The sequence below is a fragment of the Colletotrichum abscissum genome (genome assembly GCF_030869225.1).
Source record: "Colletotrichum abscissum strain IMI 504890 chromosome Unknown Scaffold_20.1, whole genome shotgun sequence".
Taxonomy (NCBI): domain Eukaryota; kingdom Fungi; phylum Ascomycota; class Sordariomycetes; order Glomerellales; family Glomerellaceae; genus Colletotrichum; species Colletotrichum abscissum.
The window spans coordinates 440,020-464,826 of record NW_026850099.1 but is presented as its reverse complement, the minus strand read 5'-3'; the positions used below and the strand labels follow the sequence as shown (position 1 = coordinate 464,826).

The window sequence follows — 24,807 nt, the reverse complement described above, 5'->3', positions numbered from 1 at the left end:
ATTGTGGTAGACGGTGATGTTGCTTGTCCAAGGCAAGATATGTACGGATCGAGATATAAGTAGCGGTATCGCGTCAGCGGAAGCGAAGGCAGACCTGGACAAGGACGTAAGAGTCGTGAAGCGTTCCGACTGGCCGGGCGGTGGGGGGGTTGTAGTTGTCGGTATTGAGATTGAAGGAAAGATAAGAGGTGCGGAAGATTGCTACCACGACGAATTCCCCCAAAAACGGCTGGGGCTGGAAAGACGGGCTAAATTCAAGAAGGCGTCTTGTTTGGTGTCAGGCGGGGAGGGGGAAGGTGGGATGTGGGAAGCGTTGAAGATGCGGCGTAGGTGCAAGTCCTTATTTGAACATGGGCGACAGGGGGGTGTGGATGATGAGGAGGGGGGGGGAAGGATACTGAGGGTGGGAAAGTGTTGTCGTTTTGGTGCCCCTCCATGATGACGGGGTGCGGCGCAGGTGTGCAGACTAGAGGTAATTTGTATCCCCACCCGACGGGCTGCTGTGGTATGGATACTGGCCTGCGAGTGTGGTGCTGTGGTGCTGGCTCCTGCTGTGCGCGCGCGTGTTTATCCCAGGCTGGGCTGGGCTCTCTTTCTTTCCCGCCCCGCCGTTCCATTCCAACTAAGGTACTCCGTACTCCGTACGGATACAGATACAAGATACATTGGATGTTACTCCGTACGAACCTAAGGTAGGAGAAGATACCAAGACACCTCAGCCGGAAAGCAGGCACGTAGGAAGGGCCTTCCTGGTCTTGTCATCTAGCCAGCCAGCGCAGTGCCCCAGCTGCCCCGGGCGTTCGATGGCTCTTTCCAGGATTGCCTGTTCGGTGCCCTCCGCCGTCGCCATTCAGGGCAGGAACACAGCTTCACAGTCAGTGCCCTGTGGTCACCGAGGTGACACCGTTCCCAAGACGCAACTCTCTGATGTTGGATTCAGAGTTTCGAGGGCACGGGAAAATCCTCCTCGCAGCTTATCACAACAAAACCTGCCGCTCTGGGCCCGACGACCGAACTATAGCCTCCCAGCCTTACATATTCCCCCCCCGTCTTGTTCGGTCAACCGACTGGCTGTCTCTCTGTCTGTGGGAGACCACCAGTGCCAGTGCATTGCATTGCCGTTTTCCAACTTCCAACAACAAACAAACCTCGCCAGGTCTCCCTCTCCACCTGCAGCCATGCAGCCTACGTGTTGTTCACCTACCTTACGCACGCCTCCTCTCTTCTGTTTACGAATGCTCTATCGCACTGAGTGTCTGTTCAGCAATACAGAAATACAACGAAAAGACACAAAGCATTACTCAATTCTTCGGAAAGGATGGTGGCGATGACTCGATCCGAGATGCACCATTTCCACACTTTCTTTCGCCCTTGTTACTCGCCCTCCCCAACCTGCATACGAATGATGGCAAGATGGCCATGCCCACGGCGCATCTTGCAGATGGAGCCCTTTAGCCCCCTCCCAACGTCCAAGGTCAAAGCCTAAGAAACGTTCGAGCGTGCGGACGGCCCAAGGCCAGAGTGCATCGGCATCGACCAGTATCCACTTTCCACCCGGTTCTCACCTCCGGCCTACCTAGCTTGATACCTTCTTGCATATGCTGGGAACCTGTTTAGGGCAACTGACGCTGTCGATTCGACCGTCCACCTGCGATGAGGCCTGGCACGGTACCACGACAGCCTGCCGTCCCTGCCTGCATTTCAACCCTTTCCACGGTTGCACGGATTTGCCTTGACGGGGCCCGACCCTGATCTTTGCACACCTTTGAGGTTACGATGCCCGTCTACAGATAGGTACTCAAGATGAAGACAAATTGATTGTAATTCGTTGGTTGTGGTCGATCAAGAAAGAACATCCGATGACTAGGGCAAACTAAACATACGGTTACGAGGGTTCTCCAAACGAGACTCCAACGGTCCATCTGTCATTGGCCCAGAGCGACAGCAGCATGCGCCACGCGGCGTTGCCGTGTACTCTTGGTGAGGTCAGTTAACGGCCGACTAGTCGCCGTGAAGGTGAGGGGCGAGGCTTAGTCTACGTTGGATTCCATGCCTGGCACCACGGTCAATTCCCAAGGCTCGCCCCCTTCGGTCAACGAATGCCGACTGCCCGTTCTACGATGTGACGAAATTCAGACATCAAGCAACACTTCCCGTTCCCCCGGACGGCGTTGAGTTCGTATCTTGGTAATAAGACGGGCATCGACCCTATCCGCCCGTTGCCGTGTACTAGGTAGTTTCGCGGGAACAATAGTATGAAGTGAAACGCATTGCCCTCTATCTTTCGTTTCTGGCACTAATCTATGACAGAGAAAATGCAACATCCTAGGTCACCTTACGTATCTTTTTGCTGAAAAGTTAGCAGAGATGCTGTGGCCATGTCAGACGTCGTCCTACCTACCCACCCCCACACCTCCTCCAGGCTGCGAGACTCGCCTCTTCTCTCCCCCCTCCATCCCATAACGGGGTCATGCACACGGCTAGCTGCCGCAATTGTTGGATAGCAAAAGTCTGCGCTTTCTAGAATACCCAAAGTCTCCGACGTCTTAGAGCTGCAGCTATCTACGCCAGCTCGTCATTCAGACTACCATCGACACCCTTCAATTCCGATGATCTGCATTGAGAAAGAGCGGTGGGATTTCAGTGCAACGCTTCTCACGCCACAACAATGGTCTCCGTTTAACATGATCAAAAGCTCAAATCTTGAGCGACTTTGACATTGCCAATCACTTAAAGATCTCAAGTCAATTGTGCCGAAGCTAACTGTGGTGGCCCCTGGTTGCGGTCATCCAAGCTCTTCAGACACCGTGCATTTTGCATCGTCTAGCGTGGCCACAAGCCTATCTTTGGGGCCACGGCGGCCATCCCCTGACGTCTTTGAATAGCATCGAATTGGTACAGTTTCACCACGCCTTCCACTTGACTGGGAATAAGGAGGCATCCAGGCCCGACACGGACCGTGCTACTGCCCAAAGTTCCACAGACCTCTCCGCCTCCGGTATCCAACGTGCCTAACGCCTGTCGATTAACCGCTGACACTCGACTGCGACTTGGCCAGCTGTGGGGAAGCTGGCCGAATTCACAGCCAGCGGGATGTGTGCCGTTCCATTAAGCGGTTCTGTTCCGCAAGAGCAGCTTCGGCAAGCCTTTACCGCGTCACAGACTTTGAAAACTCAGGTCCGACTAGAGAGCGTGCTTGAGAGGACAGTCCAAGCTCCGGGTCGGACAGGCCAGCCGCGTATGGCTGCTCCGGCCGGGGGAGCAATGCAGCTGCCGCACGACCACAACAGAAATATGGATGGCTGGGCGAGCCTCATCCGGTCTCTGCGTAGGTGAAGCCGCGCAAGCCAAACCTGAGCGAGAAGAAGCCGATGCCGAGCAAGGCGACCAAAAGAATAGCCCCTCCCTGCAGAGGTTCAGAGATGACTCCTCTGACGACCAACAGGCCACTGATGGCGCTAAAGATGACAGGATTGATGAGCCAAGTGCTATACTCGGCGGCCTTCACCCCCGGTACGCGGCCGTCTCTTCTACGGAGAAGTATGAGGCCAACGGCCGAGGAGAAGAAAATCATATACGCCGCCAAACCTGGACTATGTGTTAGGTGATAATTCTGTGCGATTGCTTTCCAAACGGAGAGGCTCACCGATAAAAGTAACGAGCCCATTGAAGCTTCCGACACCTACATATACGATGGACAAGGCACAGTTCAACATAAGGGGGAGCAGTGGTACGTTTCTCCTCCACCGACGATTCTGGGTCCAGGACAAGAAGGCCTTGATAGGTCCTCGGACCAGTCTCGGCGTAGACGAAAGATATTCGTCGACACACACAGCCTCGTCTTTTTCGTGGCCACAGTGCAGATTTGCCAGGATCGCAGGAAAATATCCCCTCTGACTGGCAACAACGACGAGCTTGGCGGTCGCAAAGACGTTGGAGTTCAAAGCACCCATTGCCGAAATGGACACTATCACGCAAAAGAGAAGCCCAGCCCAAGTTCCAAGGATCCTGTTGGCGAACTCCTATTCTCGAGTCAGCCTTACAAAACTTTTCCATCCGGCTCGCTTGTAATGCTTACCACTGCGACGGTGCTGCTTGTCCGCATGACGCTCATGGGTAGGCAGACATACAGAGCCGCATTCATCAGCATGAAGCCGATGATCACCACAATCATGGAGCCATTAATCACGAGGGGCAGATCTCTCCTTGGATTTTTCATATCTCCCAAGACAAAGCCAACCTGCCGGGTTATCAGTTCCCATCCACTGCTAAAGTGAGCGAGCAGTCAAACTCACCATTTCCCAGCCGGCATAACACCAGAGAGCTCCAAACGTTGCCGTTCCAAAATCACCGAGCCACTCCCAAAGACTGATTTCTCGCTGCTCAGGAGCCTGGCCAAACCATCCATACTCGGATGAGGGGACACCCTCTCCGTGACCGAAGGCCCAGACGCCGCAGCCAAGGACGATGATGATAGTCAGAGCCGTCATCTTTAAAAAGAGAAACAAGTTGGCCGCTTTTGCGCCCGCGGTCGCACCCAGGCAATTAACCAGTGTCATGGTCACGATGCAGCTCGCCGCCACCACCTTTGATACCCAAGGCGGCAGCGTCTCTTGGTCGGCCACAAAGGCCTCAGTCAGATAATCCGCGAAAATTGTCGCAATCATTGAGTTCGCCGCGGGCTTGATGATGGTGCACCAGACCCAGGTGAACAAGAACCCGGCGAACTCGCCGTAGCAGGCCCGCAGGTATTCCTGGATGCCGCCATTGTTGGGGATGCGTAACCCAAGTTCGATGAAGGAGGCGGCGCCCGTCCAGACGAGAAGACCACCAAAGAGCCAGGCCAAGAGGCCGTATCCTGGAGCAGTGACAAATTGGCTAATTTGCGAGGGTACGCTGAAGATCCCCGAGCCGATTTGTAGGCTGATAACGATTGCGAGGCCGTTGAAGAGGGTGAGCTTGCGTGACGCCGACGCCGCCGACGCTGCCGGGGAAGTATCGCGGGATCTTGCTGTTGCCGGGGGCCGTTGGAGAAACGGCGAGGTTTCGTCGGTGCGGAGGTCCGCCATTATCGGAGGAGCTGACTTTGAGTTTGCTCAGCTTAGAGCCGAGGGGCGTTAAGTCTTACAAACGACCTTTGAAATCCATGCAAGGTGAGTGGTGGGATCCGAGAAGTGTTTGAGTTCACTCCTTTCTCAGTCTCGTAAACAGCGTTTTACGAATTCATGAGAAAAAACATATAAGGGGAGGTAAGTCGAGTCTAAAAGTAGACCAGCTCGGGTATAAAGTAATCGGTTCGGATGCCGACTGTGAGGAAAAGGGTTCGTTCGATTGCGACACTGGACGCGTAGCGTTTTACCTTATCTCTGGAGCAGTTGACAGGGATCTTTGCGCCCTGTCTGGGGTCTGATAGCATGATTCCGGATAGCCTTTGGCAATCTGCATCTAATCAGATCCGGCTGCTCTTCATCCTCATCACTGGTGGGAAAGATAGTGGACTATTTCCTGTTTCCTGTGAGCTGTGCGCACAATGATTCTGAGAGGCTTCCAAAGGCTTGATTCGCGAGTTGTAACGTACCAACCTACAGGCAACTTCATACGAACTGAGAGACGGTGACCATTGGCGCTGACTACCGGTTGGAGCAGGCTTAGAGGAAGGGAGCTGAACGAAAAAGAATATAGTCATTGATACTGGAAACTGTCTCAACGACAAAAAATACCACATCAGCCCTGATGGTCTAGCGGTATGATTCTCCCTTAGGGTCTTCACGACATGTATGGGAGAGGTCCCAGGTTCGAATCCTGGTTAGGGCCCAATTCTTTTGCATTTTGGCTGAAATTGTCAGGATGGTCTTGCTTTCGACTGATACTTCTGCTGAAACTTCTTTTTGGCGTTGCATGGGCTTGGTTGAGCGTGGGCGTCAGTAAAGAGGTATTTGCGGCCGCCCGCTTGCACTTACACGGACATGTATGCACTCATCTACTAGATGTGTGCAACCCACTCACTATGCATACAATACATCAAGGGAAAAGATGCAGCTGGCCAAGAATTGTATCCAGAAGCTTAGCAGCTGCAGCTATGTTTCTAAAACAGCTTTTGTATGTGTTTTTGGGACTATGTGCAGGAGAATATGGCCTGCCTACAGAGCATGACACTGCAATTTGACAATGTTCTCACTCCCACCTGGCATAGATATCTTAGGTCAGTCATTTCGTCTTGATACGTATATATCCTGGCCCAACGTAAACGTTGAATTGTCTTAGCTTTGGAGCATCAGACTTGTCAAAGAACGTCAACGAATCGAAACGTTGCCGAACACTGACAGACGCTCGAGAAACAGAGCTTTCGTTGCTGGAAATGGAGGCAAAGTGTTTGCGGTGTACTCAGCATCAACCCCCTGGTATGCACCAGAACTATTCTCAACTCTGAACGACAAACCGAGACGCATTGAACTTAATCTCATATATGATGAGATCGAAATTGTTGGGTCAACTGGTATCGACGTAGGTTATAAAAGTTGGCCAAGTGCCCAGGCACTCCAAGGATGCGGTAAAGCGGGCTTTACGATCTGGAGAGACACGTTGACCCGAGTCCCGCCGCCCGTCCACACCGTCCTCCGGCATTCCATGGCGAAGGTGAAAGGTGGGGCAGTTACTGTGCCAGAGCAATTTGGGGAGGCACTGTGCCTCCGGTGCCTCACGTGACTCAAGCCGGGCTTCGCTAACAGGTACCTGGGTACCTGGGTACCTAGGGTCTCCGCCGCCCACACCGATTTTTTTTCTCACATTGTCGTGTGAAATTGATCGCGAAGCCAAAGTGCAAACTTCAACCCCGTCACTAACCAGCAGCCACTGAAGCCCACCGTTGACCCAGGTAAGCTCAATTTTCTTTGCTCCCTGGTTCTCTACGAAAAAAATCCAAATTCTTCATTTTCAAGCAAGGCGTCCCGGCAAATTTCAATTCTTTTCTTGTCCTCCATTATCATCAACTAACCATTTGTGCTTTTCTCTTTTCACAGGTCAATCAACGATCAACACAATGGCTTCGAGACCTACCGTCACCATCATCGGCAAGGATGGCAAGTCCTCCGGCAACACTCACACCCTGCCGGCTGTCTTCCTGAGCCCTATCCGTCCCGATATCGTCCAGGAGGTTCACAAGGGTCTGGCCAAGAACAAGCGCCAGCCCTACTCCGTCAGCGAGAAGGCCGGTCACCAGACCTCTGCCGAGTCTTGGGGAACTGGTTAGTCGACACCTATCCGGAGCGAGAGCGTCACGAGGGGAGGATCTTCGAATTTTCAGCTGGAGTGGTGGAACCGAAAATTCGACGGGGAAGGAAAGGCAATCGGGACCTCGAGACAGACATCTAGGAAGGGGGGTTCGATACAACCTGCCACGAGGTGGATGTCCGAGGGCCCGAAGCGAAAACTTTCTCGACGAATTGGAGGATCCCCGACCGACTGAGAAGAGAGAGGACTTGACCGAAGACGTCACTCTGAGAGGGGAATAATTGTGCTGACAGAAACACCACAGGTCGCGCTGTTGCCCGTATCCCCCGTGTCTCCGGTGGTGGTACTCACCGTGCCGGTCAGGCCGCCTTCGGTAACATGTGCCGTTCCGGTCGCATGTTCGCCCCTACCAAGACCTGGCGCAAGTGGCACGTCAAGGTCTCCCAGGGCCAGAGGTGAGATTTTTTCTTCATCTCCAGATTCTTCACCACCCCCACTGCGGGGATCGTGAAGATCGAGCGAAAAGCGCGGCGTTTCTAACAGGCATAAACTACAGACGTTACGCTACCGTTTCCGCCATCGCCGCCTCCGGCGTTGCCCCCCTCCTCCAGGCCCGCGGTCACCAGGTCTCCAACGTCCCTGAGGTCCCCCTGGTCGTCGACTCTGCTCTCTTTGAGAACGCCGCTGTCGCCCGCACCTCCGCCGCCGTCTCTCTCCTGAAGACCGTCGGTGCCTCCGACGACGTCGAGAAGGTCAAGAAGTCCAAGAAGCTCCGCGCCGGTAAGGGTAAGCTTCGTGGCCGCCGCCACCGCCAGCGCCGCGGCCCCTTGGTCATCTACGACCCCGAGGTCGACGGCAAGGAGCTCGTCACCGCGTTCCGCAACGTCCCCGGTGTCGAGACCTCCCCCGTCACCGCCCTCAACCTCCTCCAGCTCGCCCCCGGTGGCCACCTCGGCCGCTTCGTCGTCTGGACCTCCGCCGCCTTCAAGTCCCTGGACACCATCTACGGCACCACCACCCAGCCCTCCGCCCTCAAGAAGGACTTCCTCCTTCCCTCCAACATCGTCTCCCAGAGCGACCTGACCCGTCTGATCAACAGCTCGGAAACCCAGTCCGCCCTCAACGAGCCCAAGGGTTACGCCGTCACCCGCCGCTCCGCGGTCCAGAAGAAGAACCCCCTCAAGAACAAGCAGGTCATGCTTCGCCTGAACCCCTACGCCTCGGTATTCGCCAAGGAGGCTGCCCAGAAGAAATAAACAATTTCTTACCTGGGACGGGTGTTCTGACGACGGTGGTGGAATGCAGGTTTCTGAAACGGACGGGGCTACATTTTAGCATGGTTTGTGCTTGAGGCGTAATGGCAACTAGGAAATGTTGACCTCAATTCATCAATGGACAAATGATTCCCTTGAATTCACACAACAAAAGTCTTGGTGTACTTTGGTCTGCCCCTGGACCGTGACGACTCTATTCCACGTGATTATGACCTTTTCTTGTTTTTGTATTTTCTCTCTATTACGTAGTGACTGTAAGGTAGCTACAAAAAGTTCTCTAAACTCTATGGTGCATATCATATGTGAGCTATAACACACGTCCTCTTGCATGCCACAAGGATGGTTTGGTTCATCAGATTCGTTACACGTTCGTACTTGCAAGATGTTTACAAGGGGTCCTCAACATCCCATCAAACTACCCAAGTTGCCAAACCCCTCAAGCCCCTCCTCATCCTCACCCTGAAACATGAAAAAGTCCCCAAGTAAATCCTCCACCTCCTCCACCTTCTTGATCCTCCAGAACCTCTGAATCGCATCCGCCAGCCTCTGCGCGCACAAGTCCACATTCTCCTCCGTCTCAGCCGCGAAACACAGCCGGAAGTAAGCCCATCCCCTCTCCGCCCGGATCGCCGGCGTAGCACTAAAGATGAGCCCGGGGCTCACGAGCACGCGGTACGGCTTCTTGGTCGCAAAGAACATGAGCGCCGTCGAAAGCCTCTCCCCGTCGAGCAGCGGGATCCGCTCACCGCCCGTCGCCATCCACAGCGGGTGCGTCTCGAGCCGCAGCTTGAGCCAGATGAACATGCCGCCGCGCGGCCACGCGAACTCGTAGAGCTGCGTCTTGCTCACGACGCCCCAGTCGGCGTCGTCGGCGCTGCGCGGGGTCGACTGCTTGAGCTGGATAGACCCTTCGTCGAGGATGGTGCACATGCGGTTCATGCGACGCTCGTAGACGCCGCGGAGGCCGGCGAGCCAGCGGACCCAGCCGTCCATCTTCCAGCCCTCAAAGATCTGCTTCTGGCGCGAGGTGAGGGCGGCGAAGGCGGAGCGGGCGGCGGGGGGTTGGTCGCCCATGATGAGCTCTGCTACGGTGGATTGCACGAAGCCTGAGGGTTGCTGGGTGGTGACTTCGGTGATTCTGGAGAGACACGGTCATGTTAGTTTCGATGGTGTTTGAGTGACACGTTGAGGTTGGATAGATAGATGGTGCATACCTCAGCAAGCGCTCAATGATGGCCGGCTGCGCCGTGATCCAGCCCATGCGGCATCCCGGCGCGATGGTCTTGGAGAAAGTGTCGAGGCGAATGACCCTGCCGTCCGTGTCGATGCTGAGGAACGAAGGGGTCAAGGAATCCAGGAACTGGTAGCCGGAAGACTTGGTGGGCTTGTAAGTCGGAGGAGAGGGACAAACCTCCAGGCCGCGCGACTTGGCTTCCTCGACGACCGCGGAGGGGTACTGCAGGTACCAGTACGGGTCGTCTTCGACAATGATGATGTCGTACTTGCTGGCGATGGCATAAATCTCCTTACGGCGTTCCACAGACAAGATACCGCTGGTCGGGTTGTGACCCATTCTAGAAGCATCCCATGCCACGTGTTAGCCATGTGTGCTGTCTCACCTCTCAGAGCAACGATCCTCCTCCAAAAAGGGACAAAGCGAGAGAGAAATGAACAAACTCACGTCACGGTGTAGATGAAATGCGGCCTCTTGCCATTCTTCTCATCCCACCCAGCCAAAACCTCCTCCAACCCGCCAGGTCCGTTGGCAATCATGCCGCCGTCGTCCATCTCGACCGGCACGACCTGGATGCCCCGCGGCAGCGCCTGCGACAGGACCTGGCTGTACACAAAGACCTCGCACAGCATACCAGGCCGCTCCGCGGCAGCGTCCTTCGCGGGGCTCCACGGGTTCGTGATGAGCTCCAGCGTCTTGGAGAAGCCGTCGGTCGCGCCGCAGCTGAGAATCACCTCGGGTCCGCCGAGGTACGGCACGTCCGGGTGCAGGTGGTCCCGCGTGAACTGGCGGATGAAGGACCGGAGGGGCGGGTATCCCTCTGCCGTGCCGTACTGCAGCGCCGTGGCGACGTCGATGCGGCGGAGCGGGTCGCGGTCGTCGTCGGTGCCGGGGACGGTGACGTGCCGGGAGGCCTTGACATCTTTTTCCTTGTCCTGGCCCGCGACGGCGGCGGCGGCGGTGCCCCGAATCGGGAGGGTGGTGGTGTTGCCGGTGGTGCCATCATCGGGGATCGGAGACGGTTCCCATCGTTCGGGCTTCGCGGCCTGTGCCTCGAGGGTGTCGAACGGGAACAGGCTCGAATGCGGCAGGCCTATAATCGGGGTTCCGAAAAAGTGTCAGCGATTCATGCTTTGTCCGGGGTACCAAGGTTTGGCCGAGATCGGGATTGCGAATATCATTGGAGCGTTGACGCGCGATCCCGCATGTATACGTGATGAGCACGCAACGCAAGGTGCACATTACGGCATATATTGCGGCATCCTTCCCGTCTCACTGCAAGACGGGTAGGACAGATCGCGACAGCCCAAATCTATCTCATTGATGCCGTGCAACCTTCAAGGTGAAGCAACATCAGAGAGTGGTAATGAAAAGGAAAAAAGTGCTGTTGTGAGACTCAAGTAAAGAAAAGAGAAAATTCCAGGGGTGAAATTGTGGTTTTCGGGTTTCTCTTACTAACCTCCAGCTAGGTTCCCAATGCCAGGAATCTCAAAGTACTTGTAATACTCCTTCATCTTGCTGGGCTCACGCCTCTTCGTGACCTCGGAGAAGTGGTGCTCCAGGCTCAAGGGCGCCTTCTTGGATGAGCTGTCCATGGTGGCTGCCGACATGGTGATTGACGTTGGTATGGCGATACAATCGATGGTGACGGGTATGATGGTGATGCTGCTAGCTGTCGCGTGCCTCGGCGGAGATAAGGCCTATACGATACCGTGGACGAATTGCGCTGGACAACTCAATGTTGATAGTTGAGTTCTGTAATGTGAAGGGCGGTATACCAAAGTCTCAAGAGCCACCAACAAGACTATGAATCAAAAGCCAAGGAGGGAAGATGCGAACGGACTTTGAAAGATAAGAAGTGTTGGGAAGTAGGTAGGCAAAAGATACCGAGAGAGAGCAAGCAACCGAATGAATGACAGTTCCGTGTCCGCCGTACCCCAGTCCACCACTACCCCCTCGGACGGCTCCTCAACCCCGGGATTACAAATCGTCATCCATCTTTCCAACGTGGAGTTTTGTGTGTGTGTGAGTGAGTGCCCCGATAAGGAAGCTCAAGAACTACTTGTTGATAAGGCCAAGCCAAGAGAGCGCCCCGACTTGCCCGGTGGCTCTCCGCGGTGAGTGAGTGGGTAGGGGGGTACGTATCCATAAGGTCCAGTAGTCCGTATTGGCGGGTGCGGACTTTCTAGACGGTGAACCACACAAAACGAGGAGAAGGAATGTGGCGGCCAAGCGAGTTCGGACTATCACCGATGCTTTGGTAAGTTGGCGTTTGGCGTCTGGGAGGCTTGGGACAAGGGTCTGGGCTAGCGAGCCGGGTCGACCCCGGCCTTCCACGCGCGGCAAACTGCCATTTCTCCCGATCTCCCGAAACTCTACGTCTGAAAGTTCATGTTTCCCTCAACGTCGCGTGCATGTCACTACAAAGTCTAAAAAGATGCAAATTGAACTCCCATCAAAATCATAAACCTGAACAAAGACAATCTGATTATCATGAAGCTGTATCTTGCTTCAACATCGAGAGCTCTAACCAGCTAATGTGTAGGAGAGCTTCGATGCTAGACGGCCGTACAAATACAACAAGGAATCGTCATCTCTAACCATCCATTTTTTTCCTGCTCTCCCTCCAAACAATCATGCATGGGCTTCATGACCTCCAGATCCCTCGATCCTCTTTCGCATCCCAAGAACGCCTTGCTAAAATCATACAACGGGCTAACCTCCTGAGACATACGCGTCCGCGTAATCCACAAGTCTCCTGCTTCCTCTCCATCCTCTTTACAAGTCTTCTTACAAGTACGGCATCCACAGCGCATCACATTGCGCCAAGTTCATGGGGTTGACTGCCTTGGCGACGAGGTCAATGACCGTCTGGTTGGCAGGCAAGTTGCCGACGGGGCTCTGTGCCAGGCTCACGGCCCGCTTGACCACTGAGTCGCTGTTCACTTGCACCGATTCGCGGAGCTGGTTCTCCGTCATTTGCACCGTCCGGTGGGAGCTCGTGAACCAGAAAATCATTTCATCGCGCACGAAGAGCGTAAGGGCGTGCTCCAGCTCGTACTCGGGCTCTGTGAGGCATCGTGCGATGGCCATAAGAGCACAGCTGAAGATGCCCTCTGTCGCCAGTGGGCCCATGAGCGTCTGGAGGTTGGGAGTCAGACGGAATGGCACCGGCTCCGGGTTGTGGAAGAAGGGCTTCGCAGCGCTCATGTACGCCATGAGCTCCGAGCCCCAGATATTTCCAGATCCACGAGCAATGTTGATCTTCTGCGGGTAACGGTTGTGCATGTACAGAATGTACGTCATAAAAGTGAGTGACGCAAGCTGGTATGAGAACTGTCTGCGGAACAGCCAGAACTCGGTAAAGTCGGGGAAGGCCTTCTGGAAGTAGTCCAGGGCCAAGTTTTGTGGCACCCACTTCTCCTGGATGGCATGGAACACCTCCAGACGGGCGGTTGCGCTTTGCTCAGCATGCTTCTGTGAAAAATTGTTAGGTTTTGTCATTCGCTCTCTGATGGGACTACTTACCGAATTCTTCGTGTCAAGTACGCCGCGTAGCTTCTCCATGGTAAATAACACAGGATCGTCCTTGGACATGCCGTGGCGTCTGCAGTGGTCCTCATATACGCTCTGGAGGGTGATGTATGAGGTGTCTTCCTGCACAATGCGGATGTGAGGTGCAAGAGGAACCATCAATGGCAGAGTGAACTGAAGGTCTCGGCGGCGACTCTCCTTTCTTCTACCCAACGTCTGGTTGAGCTGTCTGAAGAGCTGCAGGATACGCTCCTCGCGACGGCAGTGTCTCGCCGCTGGGTGCTGAACAGCCCACGAGTGAATGCTTCCATCGTGACCGCGCATCTGGAGACGACGGTATGAGGCACTGATCGACCGCACCAGATCGACATTGGGCAAGAAGCGCTCAATGCGGATAAAGTCTTGGTTCTTATCCTTGTGCTGCAGGTATTGGCCAGGGATCTCGACATCATCGAACCTCTGGTAACGGAATTCGGAGAGGTGCGGCGAGAATGCCTCCAGCGAGACGCGGGTCGTTCTGCGATCAAGCTTCTCCTCAAACTTGTTGCGCCAACGGCGGAGCTTATGAATGTACTCGTACATGGTCGGTTTGACAGTAACAAAATCGGCCTCGAACGATTTCTTGATGTGAGCTGGAAGAATCGTCTCGGCGAAGCGTGTAATGTTGGTCTCCGTGGCAGAGGGAAGCTTGACGTCCTTGGCGAACGATGAAGGCATGCGGCTGACGTACGCTAGCGCGTCATTAAGCAGAGCAACGATGAGACGGTACGCATCCTCATCGGGCGGACACTTGAAGTGCTTCTGAATCTGGTCCACCATGGTCTCCATAGACAGGGCGAGGAGGGGGAAGGCGGTCTTCAGAGCGCTCATAATCTCCTCGGTGAGTTCCCATGGCGGCTTCTTCTGACCGGCGGTTGACTGGTCTCCGCCAGCAGCTGCGCCATTGGCCTGAGCAGCCGGAGTGCCGTTGGCGTCGTTGCCTTCGGTCTTAACGGAGGCATTCGCGTCGCCGCCGCTAGCAGTACCAGGCCTCGAACCAGAAGCATCCGGCTTGGGAACGCCGTCTTGCTTGGGTTGTTGAGGCGAGGCGCTGGGCTTACCATTGGACACCGTCGATTGGGCACGCTGGCGGGCCTTCTCCTTGGCTTCCTGGTTCTTCTTGATGACAAGCATGTCTTCTCTGTTGGTTCGCAGTTGGAAGTACAGCGCTTGAGGGTACGACCTGGCAATCTTGCTTAGGATCTGGTGGACCCTAGGTGCTTCCTTGTGGCCAAGACCAGTGAGCAACTGAGGAATGTAGGTGATCCAGTACCAGACAGGAGTCTCGCCCTTGAAGTCGTCGAAGCCAGCTGCTATAGAGCCGTTGGCATCGTCCAGACTGAGCAGCCACAAGATGCGAGCAATGAGCTTGCGTGATTTGGCATTCTTGTAACTTCCGGCGGCTTGCAGGTACGACGTAAGTGCCTGACGGGCCGAGTTGATATCAGTCGGGTCCTCCTTGTACTTGCGCTCGTTAAAATAACCCCATTCGGCCCAAGCCTTGGCAGCGGTAATATCGAAGTACAGGGCTGTGCCGTATGCCGAATCGGCCTCTTCCTTCTGCTTGAGTTTCTCGAGGAACATGCCCTTCAGTGTGTAGAATTCGGCTTTCTGGGGCGGGTTGAAGTAGTTCAGATTCGTGTTGTTAATAACGTCCAATCCGCTTGTAAGCTCATCGGGATTCTCATAATGGCACTTAGCCTGCTCTCGTAGCTTGAGGAAGGCTTCTTGGATCTCGATATTCGGAAGTGTGTAGATCCTGCTCAGCTGTGTGATGCAAACCTCCGGCAGGCTGTGCTTGCGAGCGACGTGTGCGAAGCGGTTGATAATCCAGGCAGTCTCATGATATCCACGGTAGGCAAACGAGGCACCACTGGCGTTTTGCCCGCCTCCTTGAGGGAGCAGCTGGAGGTACGTCTGGTTGATGAGGCCAAAGATATGCTGGCGCCAGGTTACTAGGTCTTGCCAGGCAGTGATGTCGTCCCAGACGTTGGGCAGACGATCGCGCCATGCACCAAGCAGGAGCTTGAGTTCTCCACTCTTAACATCCAAGTTGGACTGATTGGTGCTAGCCAAGCTATTGCAGATCACGCTGGCGTCGTGCAGTTCGACCAACTGCTGGAAGTTCTGAAGCAAAGGAATGTGTGCCTTGGTGAGCTGCTTCGGCAGCTGATGCCACTTCCGGATAGAAAGTTGAATGGCTTCGTCGCACGACTTGGCAAAGTCCTGGGGCGTCTCTTGCTTGTTGTAGAACTTGAGAAGGGACATGAAGGCCTGGAAGAAGGCACGTCGAGGCGTCGGAGCGTCCATAACGCCCTTGATAAGGTTGTCGAGCGCCTCACGATGCTCCTGTGTCTGCCACATCTCAGTATTGTTCCTCCAAGCGCACTCTAGAAGCAAGTCCTGGAAGTTCTCGTGCTTGGCGAAATCTTGGAGAATCTCCCATTGCTGCAACTTCTGCGCACACAAGACCCAGTGATCTTCCCACAGAACATATTCTCCTTGAGAGAAGGGGATGACACCCGTTCGAGCCTTGATCTGAGCGGCCTCGTACATCTTCTGAGCCTTGTCCCACATTCCGTTTTGCTCATAGGACAACGCGGCATTTGTCTCCACAAACTGGCACCGCCTACGCCACGTGCCGTAGAAAAGATCGTCTTCTTGTAGAGAAGCATACAGCTCGACAAGTGCATCAAGGTTGCTTTCACGAACAGTTGCCGATTCGATCTCTGGCTTGATGGCCGCATTCTCAAGCTGAACGAGCGCGGTATACCACGCATCGTACGTCTTGGCCTCGTACTTGAGAACATGCGGCGGAATCTTGCAATCAGGCCAAGCCTTGGCCGCACCCTCCAGAAGGGATTGTACCACGTTCGGCCGCTTGTCGATCTGGCGACTGTGATAGTCCTTAGTGAGGAGAGCTACCATGCCACGCTCAAGATCAGTGCGTTCTTCCTTCATCGTCGCAGACCAGTAGATAGGGAACAAGGCGATCCAAAGCTGATGAGCGAGGGTGTTGTCGACGTGCTGAAGCTGAACAAGAGGCTCGATAAGGTCTCGAACCTTGACCTCGCCAAGCTCGCTCATAAAACGTCGGTGAGCAGTTACTAAGTTGTCAAGCTTGTCATCCGCCATACTGGTGGGCTCTCTGTTGTCCTTGGCATGAATTGAGAAGAGCTGGGTGAGCGGCATTGTCTTGAAGTCTTCCTGATGCAGCTGAATAGGGCTGTTCAGCTCAACCGCACCAAGGAGAAGATGCGATGCTTGTGCCAACCAATAGCTGTCGGCCAAAGTATCCCAGTTCTGAGAGGTCAGAACATAGGCAAGACGTGCGCTGGCAGTCTTTGAAAGACTCTTGTCGAATATAGCCATAAATCGGTTGCGCATGTCTACATCTTGAGCGCGTGTGCCGATTAGGAAAGCATGCTCCATGCGAACAGTCAACTCGGTACGGGTAATCTTGGGATCCTCGTAGATGCGAATGACCAACTCAAGGAACTTCGTCAACATGGTCGAGTCCTGACGATGCTCAAAGGACAACATCTTGTGGAGGACTGCAGTCTTTTCCTTGAGCGTAGGCCAGGTGCCTTCAGAACGGAACACCCAGCCTTCCACCATGTTGAGGATCTCCTCACACAGAGGGATGTGCATAGATTTCTCTACCAGCGTCGCGAGAACACTGAGGAAAGGTCGTCGGTTGTCACCCAGAACTTCCATTCGCAGTGCAACGACCTGGATAGCCTTGGTCATGAGGGCAGTCGAAACCTCAAGATCGTACGTAGACATTTCTCCCGTTGGAGTGTTTGCATCCTGGGTCCGAGGCTGCCCAGCCTGATGATTGGCGACGGCTGTGTAATGCTGAACATGTTCACGTGCCAACTTGCTCTGCAGAGCCTTCATGAGAACTGGGATGTGTTGGTCAATGACGGAGGGCTTGCGGTTACCCAAGGACCACAGAATGTTGACTCCAGATCCATAGTGACCTGCCGCCATAGCCTCGCCCGCGATTGATGACAAAGAGTTGATAATCTCAGAGTTTTGTGACTCCGTCTCACCCTCAGCGTCGGCGTCCTCCATTGGCACGTCCTCAGGAACAGCATCGAGCACCCTCTGGATGATTGACTTGAGGTCGCGGTCATCATCGTACTTCTTGTCCGCGAGGTGCAAGCAATCCTGCAACTCAGGATTCTCGCTCTTAAGAACCTTGTCGAGAACTTTCTGGACCGATGGCATGTTCTTGGCAATCCATTCATCTGGCTTGGAGTTCAAGATGATGCGAACAACCTGAAGAGTGTTGATGATGTTTGTGATGAACTTCTCATCAAACTTCTCGTCAGAAGGATCAGCTGCGAGGAAATTCTGCGTCTTATCGCTGGCCAACACAACATCGGTGACATTGGGGTAGAGGTCGATATCCAGATCGCCCCAGTACTGGGGCTGAACTAGATTGTAAAACAGGCTCATAGCCTTCTTGCACAACTCGGTAGACGTAGGCGGCATGGCGGGGCCGTTTGTAGAAGCATTGTCTCTTGCCTTGGTGGACGGCAATTGGTACCGCTCGTTCAGCTGAGCAATGAATTCGACCAGATACTTGATCATTTTCTGGCGCGCCATAGCCGCAATTTGATAGTCGTTACCGCCCAGACTTTGTCTGACAGTAGGAGGTGACGACATAGGCTGGTCCCCATTGTCCAACTTGCGCTTCTTAGACGTCGGTGACTCGGATATGGAACGCGACACTGCGTCTCCCTTGCCCTCAACACGACGTTGCTCCCAGAGCCAGATGAGCCACATCATGTTGAGAGCGAGCTTCTTCGACTCGTTCGAAGGGTTAGGTGGTGCAGCAACTTTCCTCAGAGACGAGATTATGAGCATAGCGTACTTATCTCTCGACTCATAAAACAAGTCAGGATGCCTGACCAAGAAGTGGAAGATGCTAGTCATTTGCTGCACATTCTGACCTTCATCGGCAAGGATCTTTCTAGGAGCCAGCGCCCAGCCCGCATTACGATCATGAGCCTGTGTTCCCAGTCGCTTGGGCAGAACGGGAGCAATTAGCTCTAGAGCCTGTGTTACCAAGGCTCGTCCCTCATTCTGGTTTGCTCTCAGGAGTGAGAGGTACACCTGCGTGACAATCTTCACCGGCGTCTCATATAGCGCGATGAAGTAGGCGATGACAACGTAGGCGGCGTGCTTGTTGATGACATCGTCCAGTCGGATCAAGGTCCAGCAACTCTTAATGATGTCCTTCCTAGCCTCCTGGAAAATGGTGGAGTGGTACTTGACCAACATCGCTGACAGCTGGAGAACCTCAAACTTGGTGTGGTCGATGCCTGGCTGCAGGAGATCGTCGTTGTCATGTTGGCTGGCATCTTGGTGCAACTTCCATATCTTCGCATTAACAGCATCGATGATGGTCTTGTCCATAAATCGACCCTTTGTCTGCGGCGGCAGGCTCCAGTTGCGCTGCACGTCCATGGCGACGATCGGGTTGACGATGTAGTGCAGCAAGAAACACTTCATTTTCTGAGTGATGTTCTTCTGAGGGTAGGCGTCAAGGCATCTGAGAACCGTCGTTTTCCAGAACTCTGGCGAATCGCTACTAACGATGTTCTTGTAAATGTAGGCGATCAGAGGCTGCGAGGCACGAAGGTCATCAGTCGTGACTGAATCTACCAGGCTGAAGAGTGACTCGAGGTCTTTGGGGTTGCGTTCCAACGACTTGATGAAGATTGACATCAGCTGGTCTGACGCCTGGCACGCCGGAAGTCTCAAGTTGGGTGCGAGAGTATGGGCCCGCATCTGCTTCTCCAGCTCTTTGCCAACTTGCTTCAACCAGGTCAAGTGCTCCTTCTTCTCTAGCCAAGTGTCTGTTCCAGGTGACAGGGTGAGAGAATAGAGAATGTGAACAGCATTGACGACGGTGACGAGCTTGCTGTCCTTATTTTGCGAAAGCGCGTTGTTGCAGAAGTCAATTAGGGCTTGAACGTTGGAAGACACCGTTTCTCTGAGGGGGCCGCTCTCAGGGTTACGGATCACTTGTGAGATGAAGCGTCCGTACTTGAGATCTTCAAGCTTAGGCAGAATGAAGTTCCAAACCTCGTTGGGGTATCGGTTGATGAACTTGTACAACGGTGCTCGGAAGGGACTTTCGTGGGTTCGGCGCAGCTTCTCCTCTAGCTCCAATGCCAGGTCAATGAGACGTTGCTTGAAGCCCTCTGCCTGCGGCGGCAAGAGGTGGAAGATGTTGAAGACGGCAGCGATGACCTTCATGGGGCCATTCTGCTCAAAGAAGGTGAAGGAGAGCTGTTGCAGAGTGCTGGGCTCTGCAAGCACCTTGACGTGATCGAGCAGGCGAGCTCCAATCTCGACCTTGAAGTACGTAGTAAGCAGCTTCAAGAGTCGGCCAAGGTTGTCCAAACCATGAGTTGAGAGCTTCTTGGGGTCTTGGAGACTGGCAAGAACCGGTCTCAAACCACCTTGGAGCAAATCCTTCGGAAGCTTCTGATGGGCCTCCAGGGTATTCTTCAGGGCACTATTGGCCGCGTCGATTGTGGCCTTTGAGTCTGAGTAAAGACACTTGAAGAAAACCGAGACGATCTTGGAACGTGTAGGGTGGCTGCCTTGCTTGAGCGGCGCGAACTCTTCGAAACTGGTGGCGGTGCTGAGGATATTGATACAGGCAACCCTGAGATTGACAATGTATTCGTGCGTCCTGAATTCTCCTGGCTTATTCGCCAGAGACTCATCGCTCGCATCAGCCAAAGCCAAAGACTCCATGAGTAATCTGGTCAAGTTGTCGTCGAAGGTAACCCATTCCTTCCGCAAAGTCATGTGGTAAGTCATCGCATCAATGTAGCCGATCTGGATGGGGAACGGCAGGGCACGAAGGGGCTTCGAGTAGATTGGCTGAAGGAATCGCTCCTTGTAGGGTTCAATCAGCTCCCACACGGCACAGCCAGCAGCCTTAGCGATAAGTTCGAGGGATCGCTTCGCAGTCTCGCGAACATGGCGATTCATATGCGCCAACTCCGTATTGAACTGCATGCAAATTTGGGCGAGGCGGGACCTCTGTTGCGGCGGCTGACCAGGGTTTTGCTGCGGCATGGCATCCTCCTTCTTGATATTCTTCGTGATTTTGTGCAGCAACGTCTCCAAGGTGACCTGAGCAGATCTTCTAGTCTTCTCAGGAAGATCTTGGGGCATGTCCTTGATGACGTACATTAGAGAGCGAATGAATTCGATTTGCTTGCTCGCAACCCATTGGTCACCTAGGTCAAGCTCATTGAGAAGGAAATTAATGCCGAGCGAGCCACCAGTTTTGGTAAACCACTCTTCTTCGTAGCAGCCATGGCAGAATGTGGTGCTCAAGTTATTAAAGAGAGGCAGCCTAGCAACACTCTGCTCGTTACCCAAGATTGTGGTGGCAGAGTCGTACACCTCCCGGATCGCGCGCTGCGCAGACTCTCGCACTTCTGGGTGATCCGACGCCAACGATTCCACAATAGCATCAGAGAGCACCCGGGTATCGATAAAGAGTGGGCCTTCTCCAGCGTTGGGATCGAAAGGACTGTACGTTCGCTTAACGTCGACCAAAGCTCGGCCGACCTCAATGATTGTGAAGTGTTTGCAGAGATTCATGAGGAATGCCTGCGCTTCTTCCTTGAAATCAGGCAAAGACTCGGCAAACATGACAGCCTTCAGCAAACGCTTGAGAAGGTCGTCTTGCTCGTCCTTTTTAGGAATAGATCGTTCTCTGTCATGTGTTGTGAAAACAGAGAAGTCAAAGTCGATTCTTCTGGCGGCTAGATCTTGAGCTTGGAGGCGCAGAAGTCTAGGCATGTCGTCGGGCAAGTTCTCGAAGCCGATCCGCATCTTCAGCTGAGACTTGATGAAGTGGAATGACTGCTTCTTGTAGTAACCATCATACTGCCGCGCCTGGTTGCCCTTGCCCGCCTTTGGCTGCTCCATCAATTTCCTGATGGCGAAATCAACGCCAGTCTCCGCAGGGAAAGCCCTATCCTTCTTGGAGCCGATTAGGCGAAGATCAAAGCTTGTCGGGTCATCGGCGTAGTCCTTGTAGTTCAGGGGTTGCGCGTCAGTCATGAACTTTCGGTTCCGACCTCCAAGCTTTCCTAGAATGCGCATCGTGGTGTGAGCGTGAAAGTGGCTGTAGGGATGTGGTTTGAGATGGTCGAACAGTGCCGTCATCAACTCATCAATAACCGGGGCCATGATGGGATCCAGGTAGTCCGCAGTGAGGTTATCGACACAGAGCTCCAGCGTCCGCAATCCTTGGCCAACCAGGTCGGTATTGGCGCGCAACGCGACGACTAAGGGTCGCATCAGGAAGCTGAGATGAGGCAATAAGTTACTCAGACGTGCCGGCACCGTCAAGCACAGCTCCACGTAAAGGTCACGCTCGGCAGGTTTTCTTGCTGCCATGAGCAGGTTGTTGAGCACATCCAGCAACATTTCAAGTAATGGCAGAATCTGCTTATAGAGATGCTCAAACTTGCCGCCACCAATGCTTCGGAACAACGATCTCAGAAGTAGGAAGTAGTTCATGGGCTCCTCAGCCTTTGTCGACAATTCAATGGACTTGGTAACAATGTCCACGACGTGAGGAAGCAGGACCTGTTCGTTTTGGTTGGCGAAGAGCGTGACTGCCATAAATGCCAGCTTGAACAGTCTCAACAGAATTGACGACTTCTTGACGTCCGCTGAGCCAACTTGGTCGATTCTCTCCATCAAGAAGCGCAGCAACATGCCGCAAAAGCTTGGCGAGGTGGCTTCGCTCGCGAGGAAGAATTGAGGGATGTGGAGCAGTCCCGTGTGCTCAAAGATCATGTCGTAGAGATGGGGGATCTCTTGCTGGAAAACTTCATGGAACGTCGCTGGGTCAATGCAGTGGAAGACAGTCGCAAAGGTCTCCAGGAGTTCCTTCTCCTCCTTACTGCTAGATACCATGTAGAAGTTGGCCATGTACTCTACGGGCGACATGTACTGGGACTCAGTTGCCGGCTTCTCAATTTCGTAGTAGCGGAAAACGTAGGCGCCCTCTCTGAACAGCTTCACGATGACGTTGACCTCCTCTGCTGTGAAACCATAGGCAACATCCTGCCAGTGTTGAGGGGCATTCTGTACGTCGATCACGTTGTTGACATTGCAGGTTCTGAGCTGATAGAAAGTGTTCTTCAGCCCATTCATCAGGTTCTTAAACAGGAATTTGTTGTCAACAACGGGATCTGCGCCTCTGTCTCTTGGATTTGACGTCTTGATCGGCATAGCAGTGAAGATGTCGGTCTCATCCCAGTCAGGCGGGTGGTCCTTGTCCGCAAGGTAGCTATCCTGGGTTCCGTCAGCGGCTTGCTGGGCGTAGAGTTTCGAGAGCTTCACTGCGTTGGGATATTGTCTATTCATTGCCACGAACTTGTCGCCAATAGCGTTCAGGATCATGATCAGATAGTGCCGCGCGTCGACCTTGTTAGGCATCTTGGCGATGCATTCTGCCATATTGAGGAGGAGTTTTGCACTCATGGTCTGGAAACTCGTGCCTGGGAAGTTGTCCTGGAGATTCTTGGTGTAAACCTCGACCGTCTTGCGAATTTGCTCAGGTGTGAGACTATCCCTGACGTGATGGATGAGATCGGCGAGCATACTATACGCCAACGGTCTCATAGTCTCGTATACCGTAAGGCCATCGCCGATCAGCGTCTTCTCGTCCAGGAGCTCGTCAATCTTTGGCAAGAAGATCTTGCGGAAGTTGAAGTTGATGATATGCCTAATAGCAACAAGCAGCTCCTTGCGCGCACTCGACTTTTCCCTGGGACAGTCCTGCAAGAGTCGAACCACAATCTCAGGAAGTGTCGGTAAGAAATCCGTCAATTGCTGAGAGTATTGACGCAAGAGGTAAGCCAGAAAGCTCATCGTCTTGACCTGGGCTGTGATGAACTCGCCGAAAGCAGCCCGGTTCTTAATCAACGGGCTGACTCCCGTAAAGATCTGTCCCCTGGCCTTGGCATCGGCATGGGCCTGCTTCTGCGCGCTCGCCTGTAGGCAAAGGAACCCCTTGATGAGAGGGACGAAAGCTTTGACGTTGGATGCGACGGTATTTCGATAGACCTGGAAGACGGAAACTACAATGATAGGGCATTCCGAGAGGACTTTGAAAGACTGCATGCCCTTTAGCAGTAGCCGATTCTGCTGTTGAGGATCCGGGCCGAGATCTGTGACCGACGCTACAGGGGAGCCCGGCCTAGGCGACTGGAAGTTCGTCTGGGAGCTGCCCGGCGTTGATGGTGCGCCAGAGTTTGATGCCGTCGAGAGTGACGTGTTGTCCAGCTGTTCCCGCACGACCTTTTCCATCTGTTCGAAGAGCTCCTGGATTAGGTTGAGGAACGCCTGCACCTTGCCCTGCAGGACTTTGTGTTGGTGACGCATGACATCCGAGATGATCTTGACGCATAGTGTCGCATTCTCTTCGTTATCCGTACGGACCAGCTGCATCAGCAGATCGACGACCTCTTCCGCGTACGGTTCGAAGGGTTCGGTCGGGGATGGTGTCGCTGGCAATCGGTTGAGAACCTCGAGGATACACGTCCGCAGTTTCTGACATCTATTATCAGCAGGCGCACTTATCTAAATCGATGCGGGAATGCCTCACCTGCTCCGGGGAGTTGCTCTGGAAGATGCATGGTCCTCTCAGGATTGTGAGGAAGATCGGTACCATTCGCTTCAGGAAAGGGGGGTATATGGTTCCATTGGTGTAGTGATCTAAGCTGTCGCGTAAGGTAGTCGCCGCCTCTAACCTGACTCTCGAGTCTGTACCACACACATATCAGCAAGGTCCTGACGAAAGGTGATGCGCCTCCACCACGGCGGGGTTCCAGGTTCGAGGGATTGATCGCATCGCATTTGCACGAGGGGTTCATTCCGTACCCGTGTCCGGACTGCTAAGTCGCTTGACGACATCGTCAATTGTGGTGCCCGACATGGCGGCGTCAATGGCCCTCGGGGGACGCGTGAATCGTTCCCATGCGTGGGAGGGGAGGGAATCGTGGATGACTTCGTGTCGCAGCGAGGCTGATGGATCGAGGTTGCGGACGAGAGCACGCGTTGGAGTTGGAGGGGTATCTCTTTAATCGATGGAAAAGGGAAAAAAGGGCCGCTGCAGGTGTAAAATGTGAATAGAAAGACCAAAAGGTAATTTTACAATTACGGGTTGTCTTCGCGTGTGCCTTGGTAATCGGGGTGCCCCAGTCGTTCCCAATCGCTCAAGGTCGCGCGGCTTGATTAAATGGATTTGATGGCCCAGGCTTGACGTGAGCTCTCAAATTTCCAAAGGCAGTCGCGAAGCTGGGGGAACCAGCCGCCAAATCATTTGGCGCTAGGCATCTGAAGAATATTGATCCGTGGCTCAGACTCCATACAAAGATCCACCCGGAGCGCTCGCCGGGCCGCTTCTGGGGGCAGGGGTGTTTGCCTGGAGCGCCT

At 54.0% G+C, this 24,807-nt stretch overlaps 4 protein-coding genes across 4 annotated transcripts; 1 reads left to right on the top strand and 3 right to left on the bottom strand.

Moving 5' to 3' along the window:
• Nucleotides 1-3,313: 3,313 nt before the first annotated feature.
• CABS01_08755 (large neutral amino acids transporter small subunit 1) lies at nt 3,314-5,069 on the bottom strand (the record flags this gene model as incomplete). The annotated part of the gene is made up of 4 exons (XM_060542113.1): nt 3,314-3,588; nt 3,647-4,022; nt 4,079-4,240; nt 4,296-5,069. The coding sequence occupies 4 exons, from the start codon at nt 5,067-5,069 to the stop codon at nt 3,314-3,316; spliced, it is 1,587 nt and encodes a 528-aa protein (XP_060401003.1).
• Nucleotides 5,070-7,039: 1,970 nt separating this feature from the next.
• CABS01_08754 (ribosomal protein L4/L1) lies at nt 7,040-8,486 on the top strand (the record flags this gene model as incomplete). The annotated part of the gene is made up of 3 exons (XM_060542112.1): nt 7,040-7,244; nt 7,535-7,685; nt 7,787-8,486. The coding sequence occupies 3 exons, from the start codon at nt 7,040-7,042 to the stop codon at nt 8,484-8,486; spliced, it is 1,056 nt and encodes a 351-aa protein (XP_060401002.1).
• Nucleotides 8,487-8,903: 417 nt separating this feature from the next.
• CABS01_08753 (aromatic amino acid aminotransferase) lies at nt 8,904-11,348 on the bottom strand (the record flags this gene model as incomplete). The annotated part of the gene is made up of 4 exons (XM_060542111.1): nt 8,904-9,642; nt 9,719-10,078; nt 10,186-10,831; nt 11,198-11,348. 4 exons carry the CDS (start codon nt 11,346-11,348, stop codon nt 8,904-8,906), a joined length of 1,896 nt encoding a protein of 631 aa, XP_060401001.1.
• Nucleotides 11,349-12,528: 1,180 nt separating this feature from the next.
• On the bottom strand, nt 12,529-24,448 carry CABS01_08752 (FAT domain-containing protein; the record flags this gene model as incomplete). Its single annotated transcript, XM_060542110.1, has 4 exons — nt 12,529-13,215; nt 13,267-23,922; nt 23,978-24,135; nt 24,253-24,448. Coding segments are annotated over 4 exons (11,697 nt in total), but the record flags the coding sequence as incomplete, so codon positions are not given.
• Nucleotides 24,449-24,807: the final 359 nt, after the last annotated feature.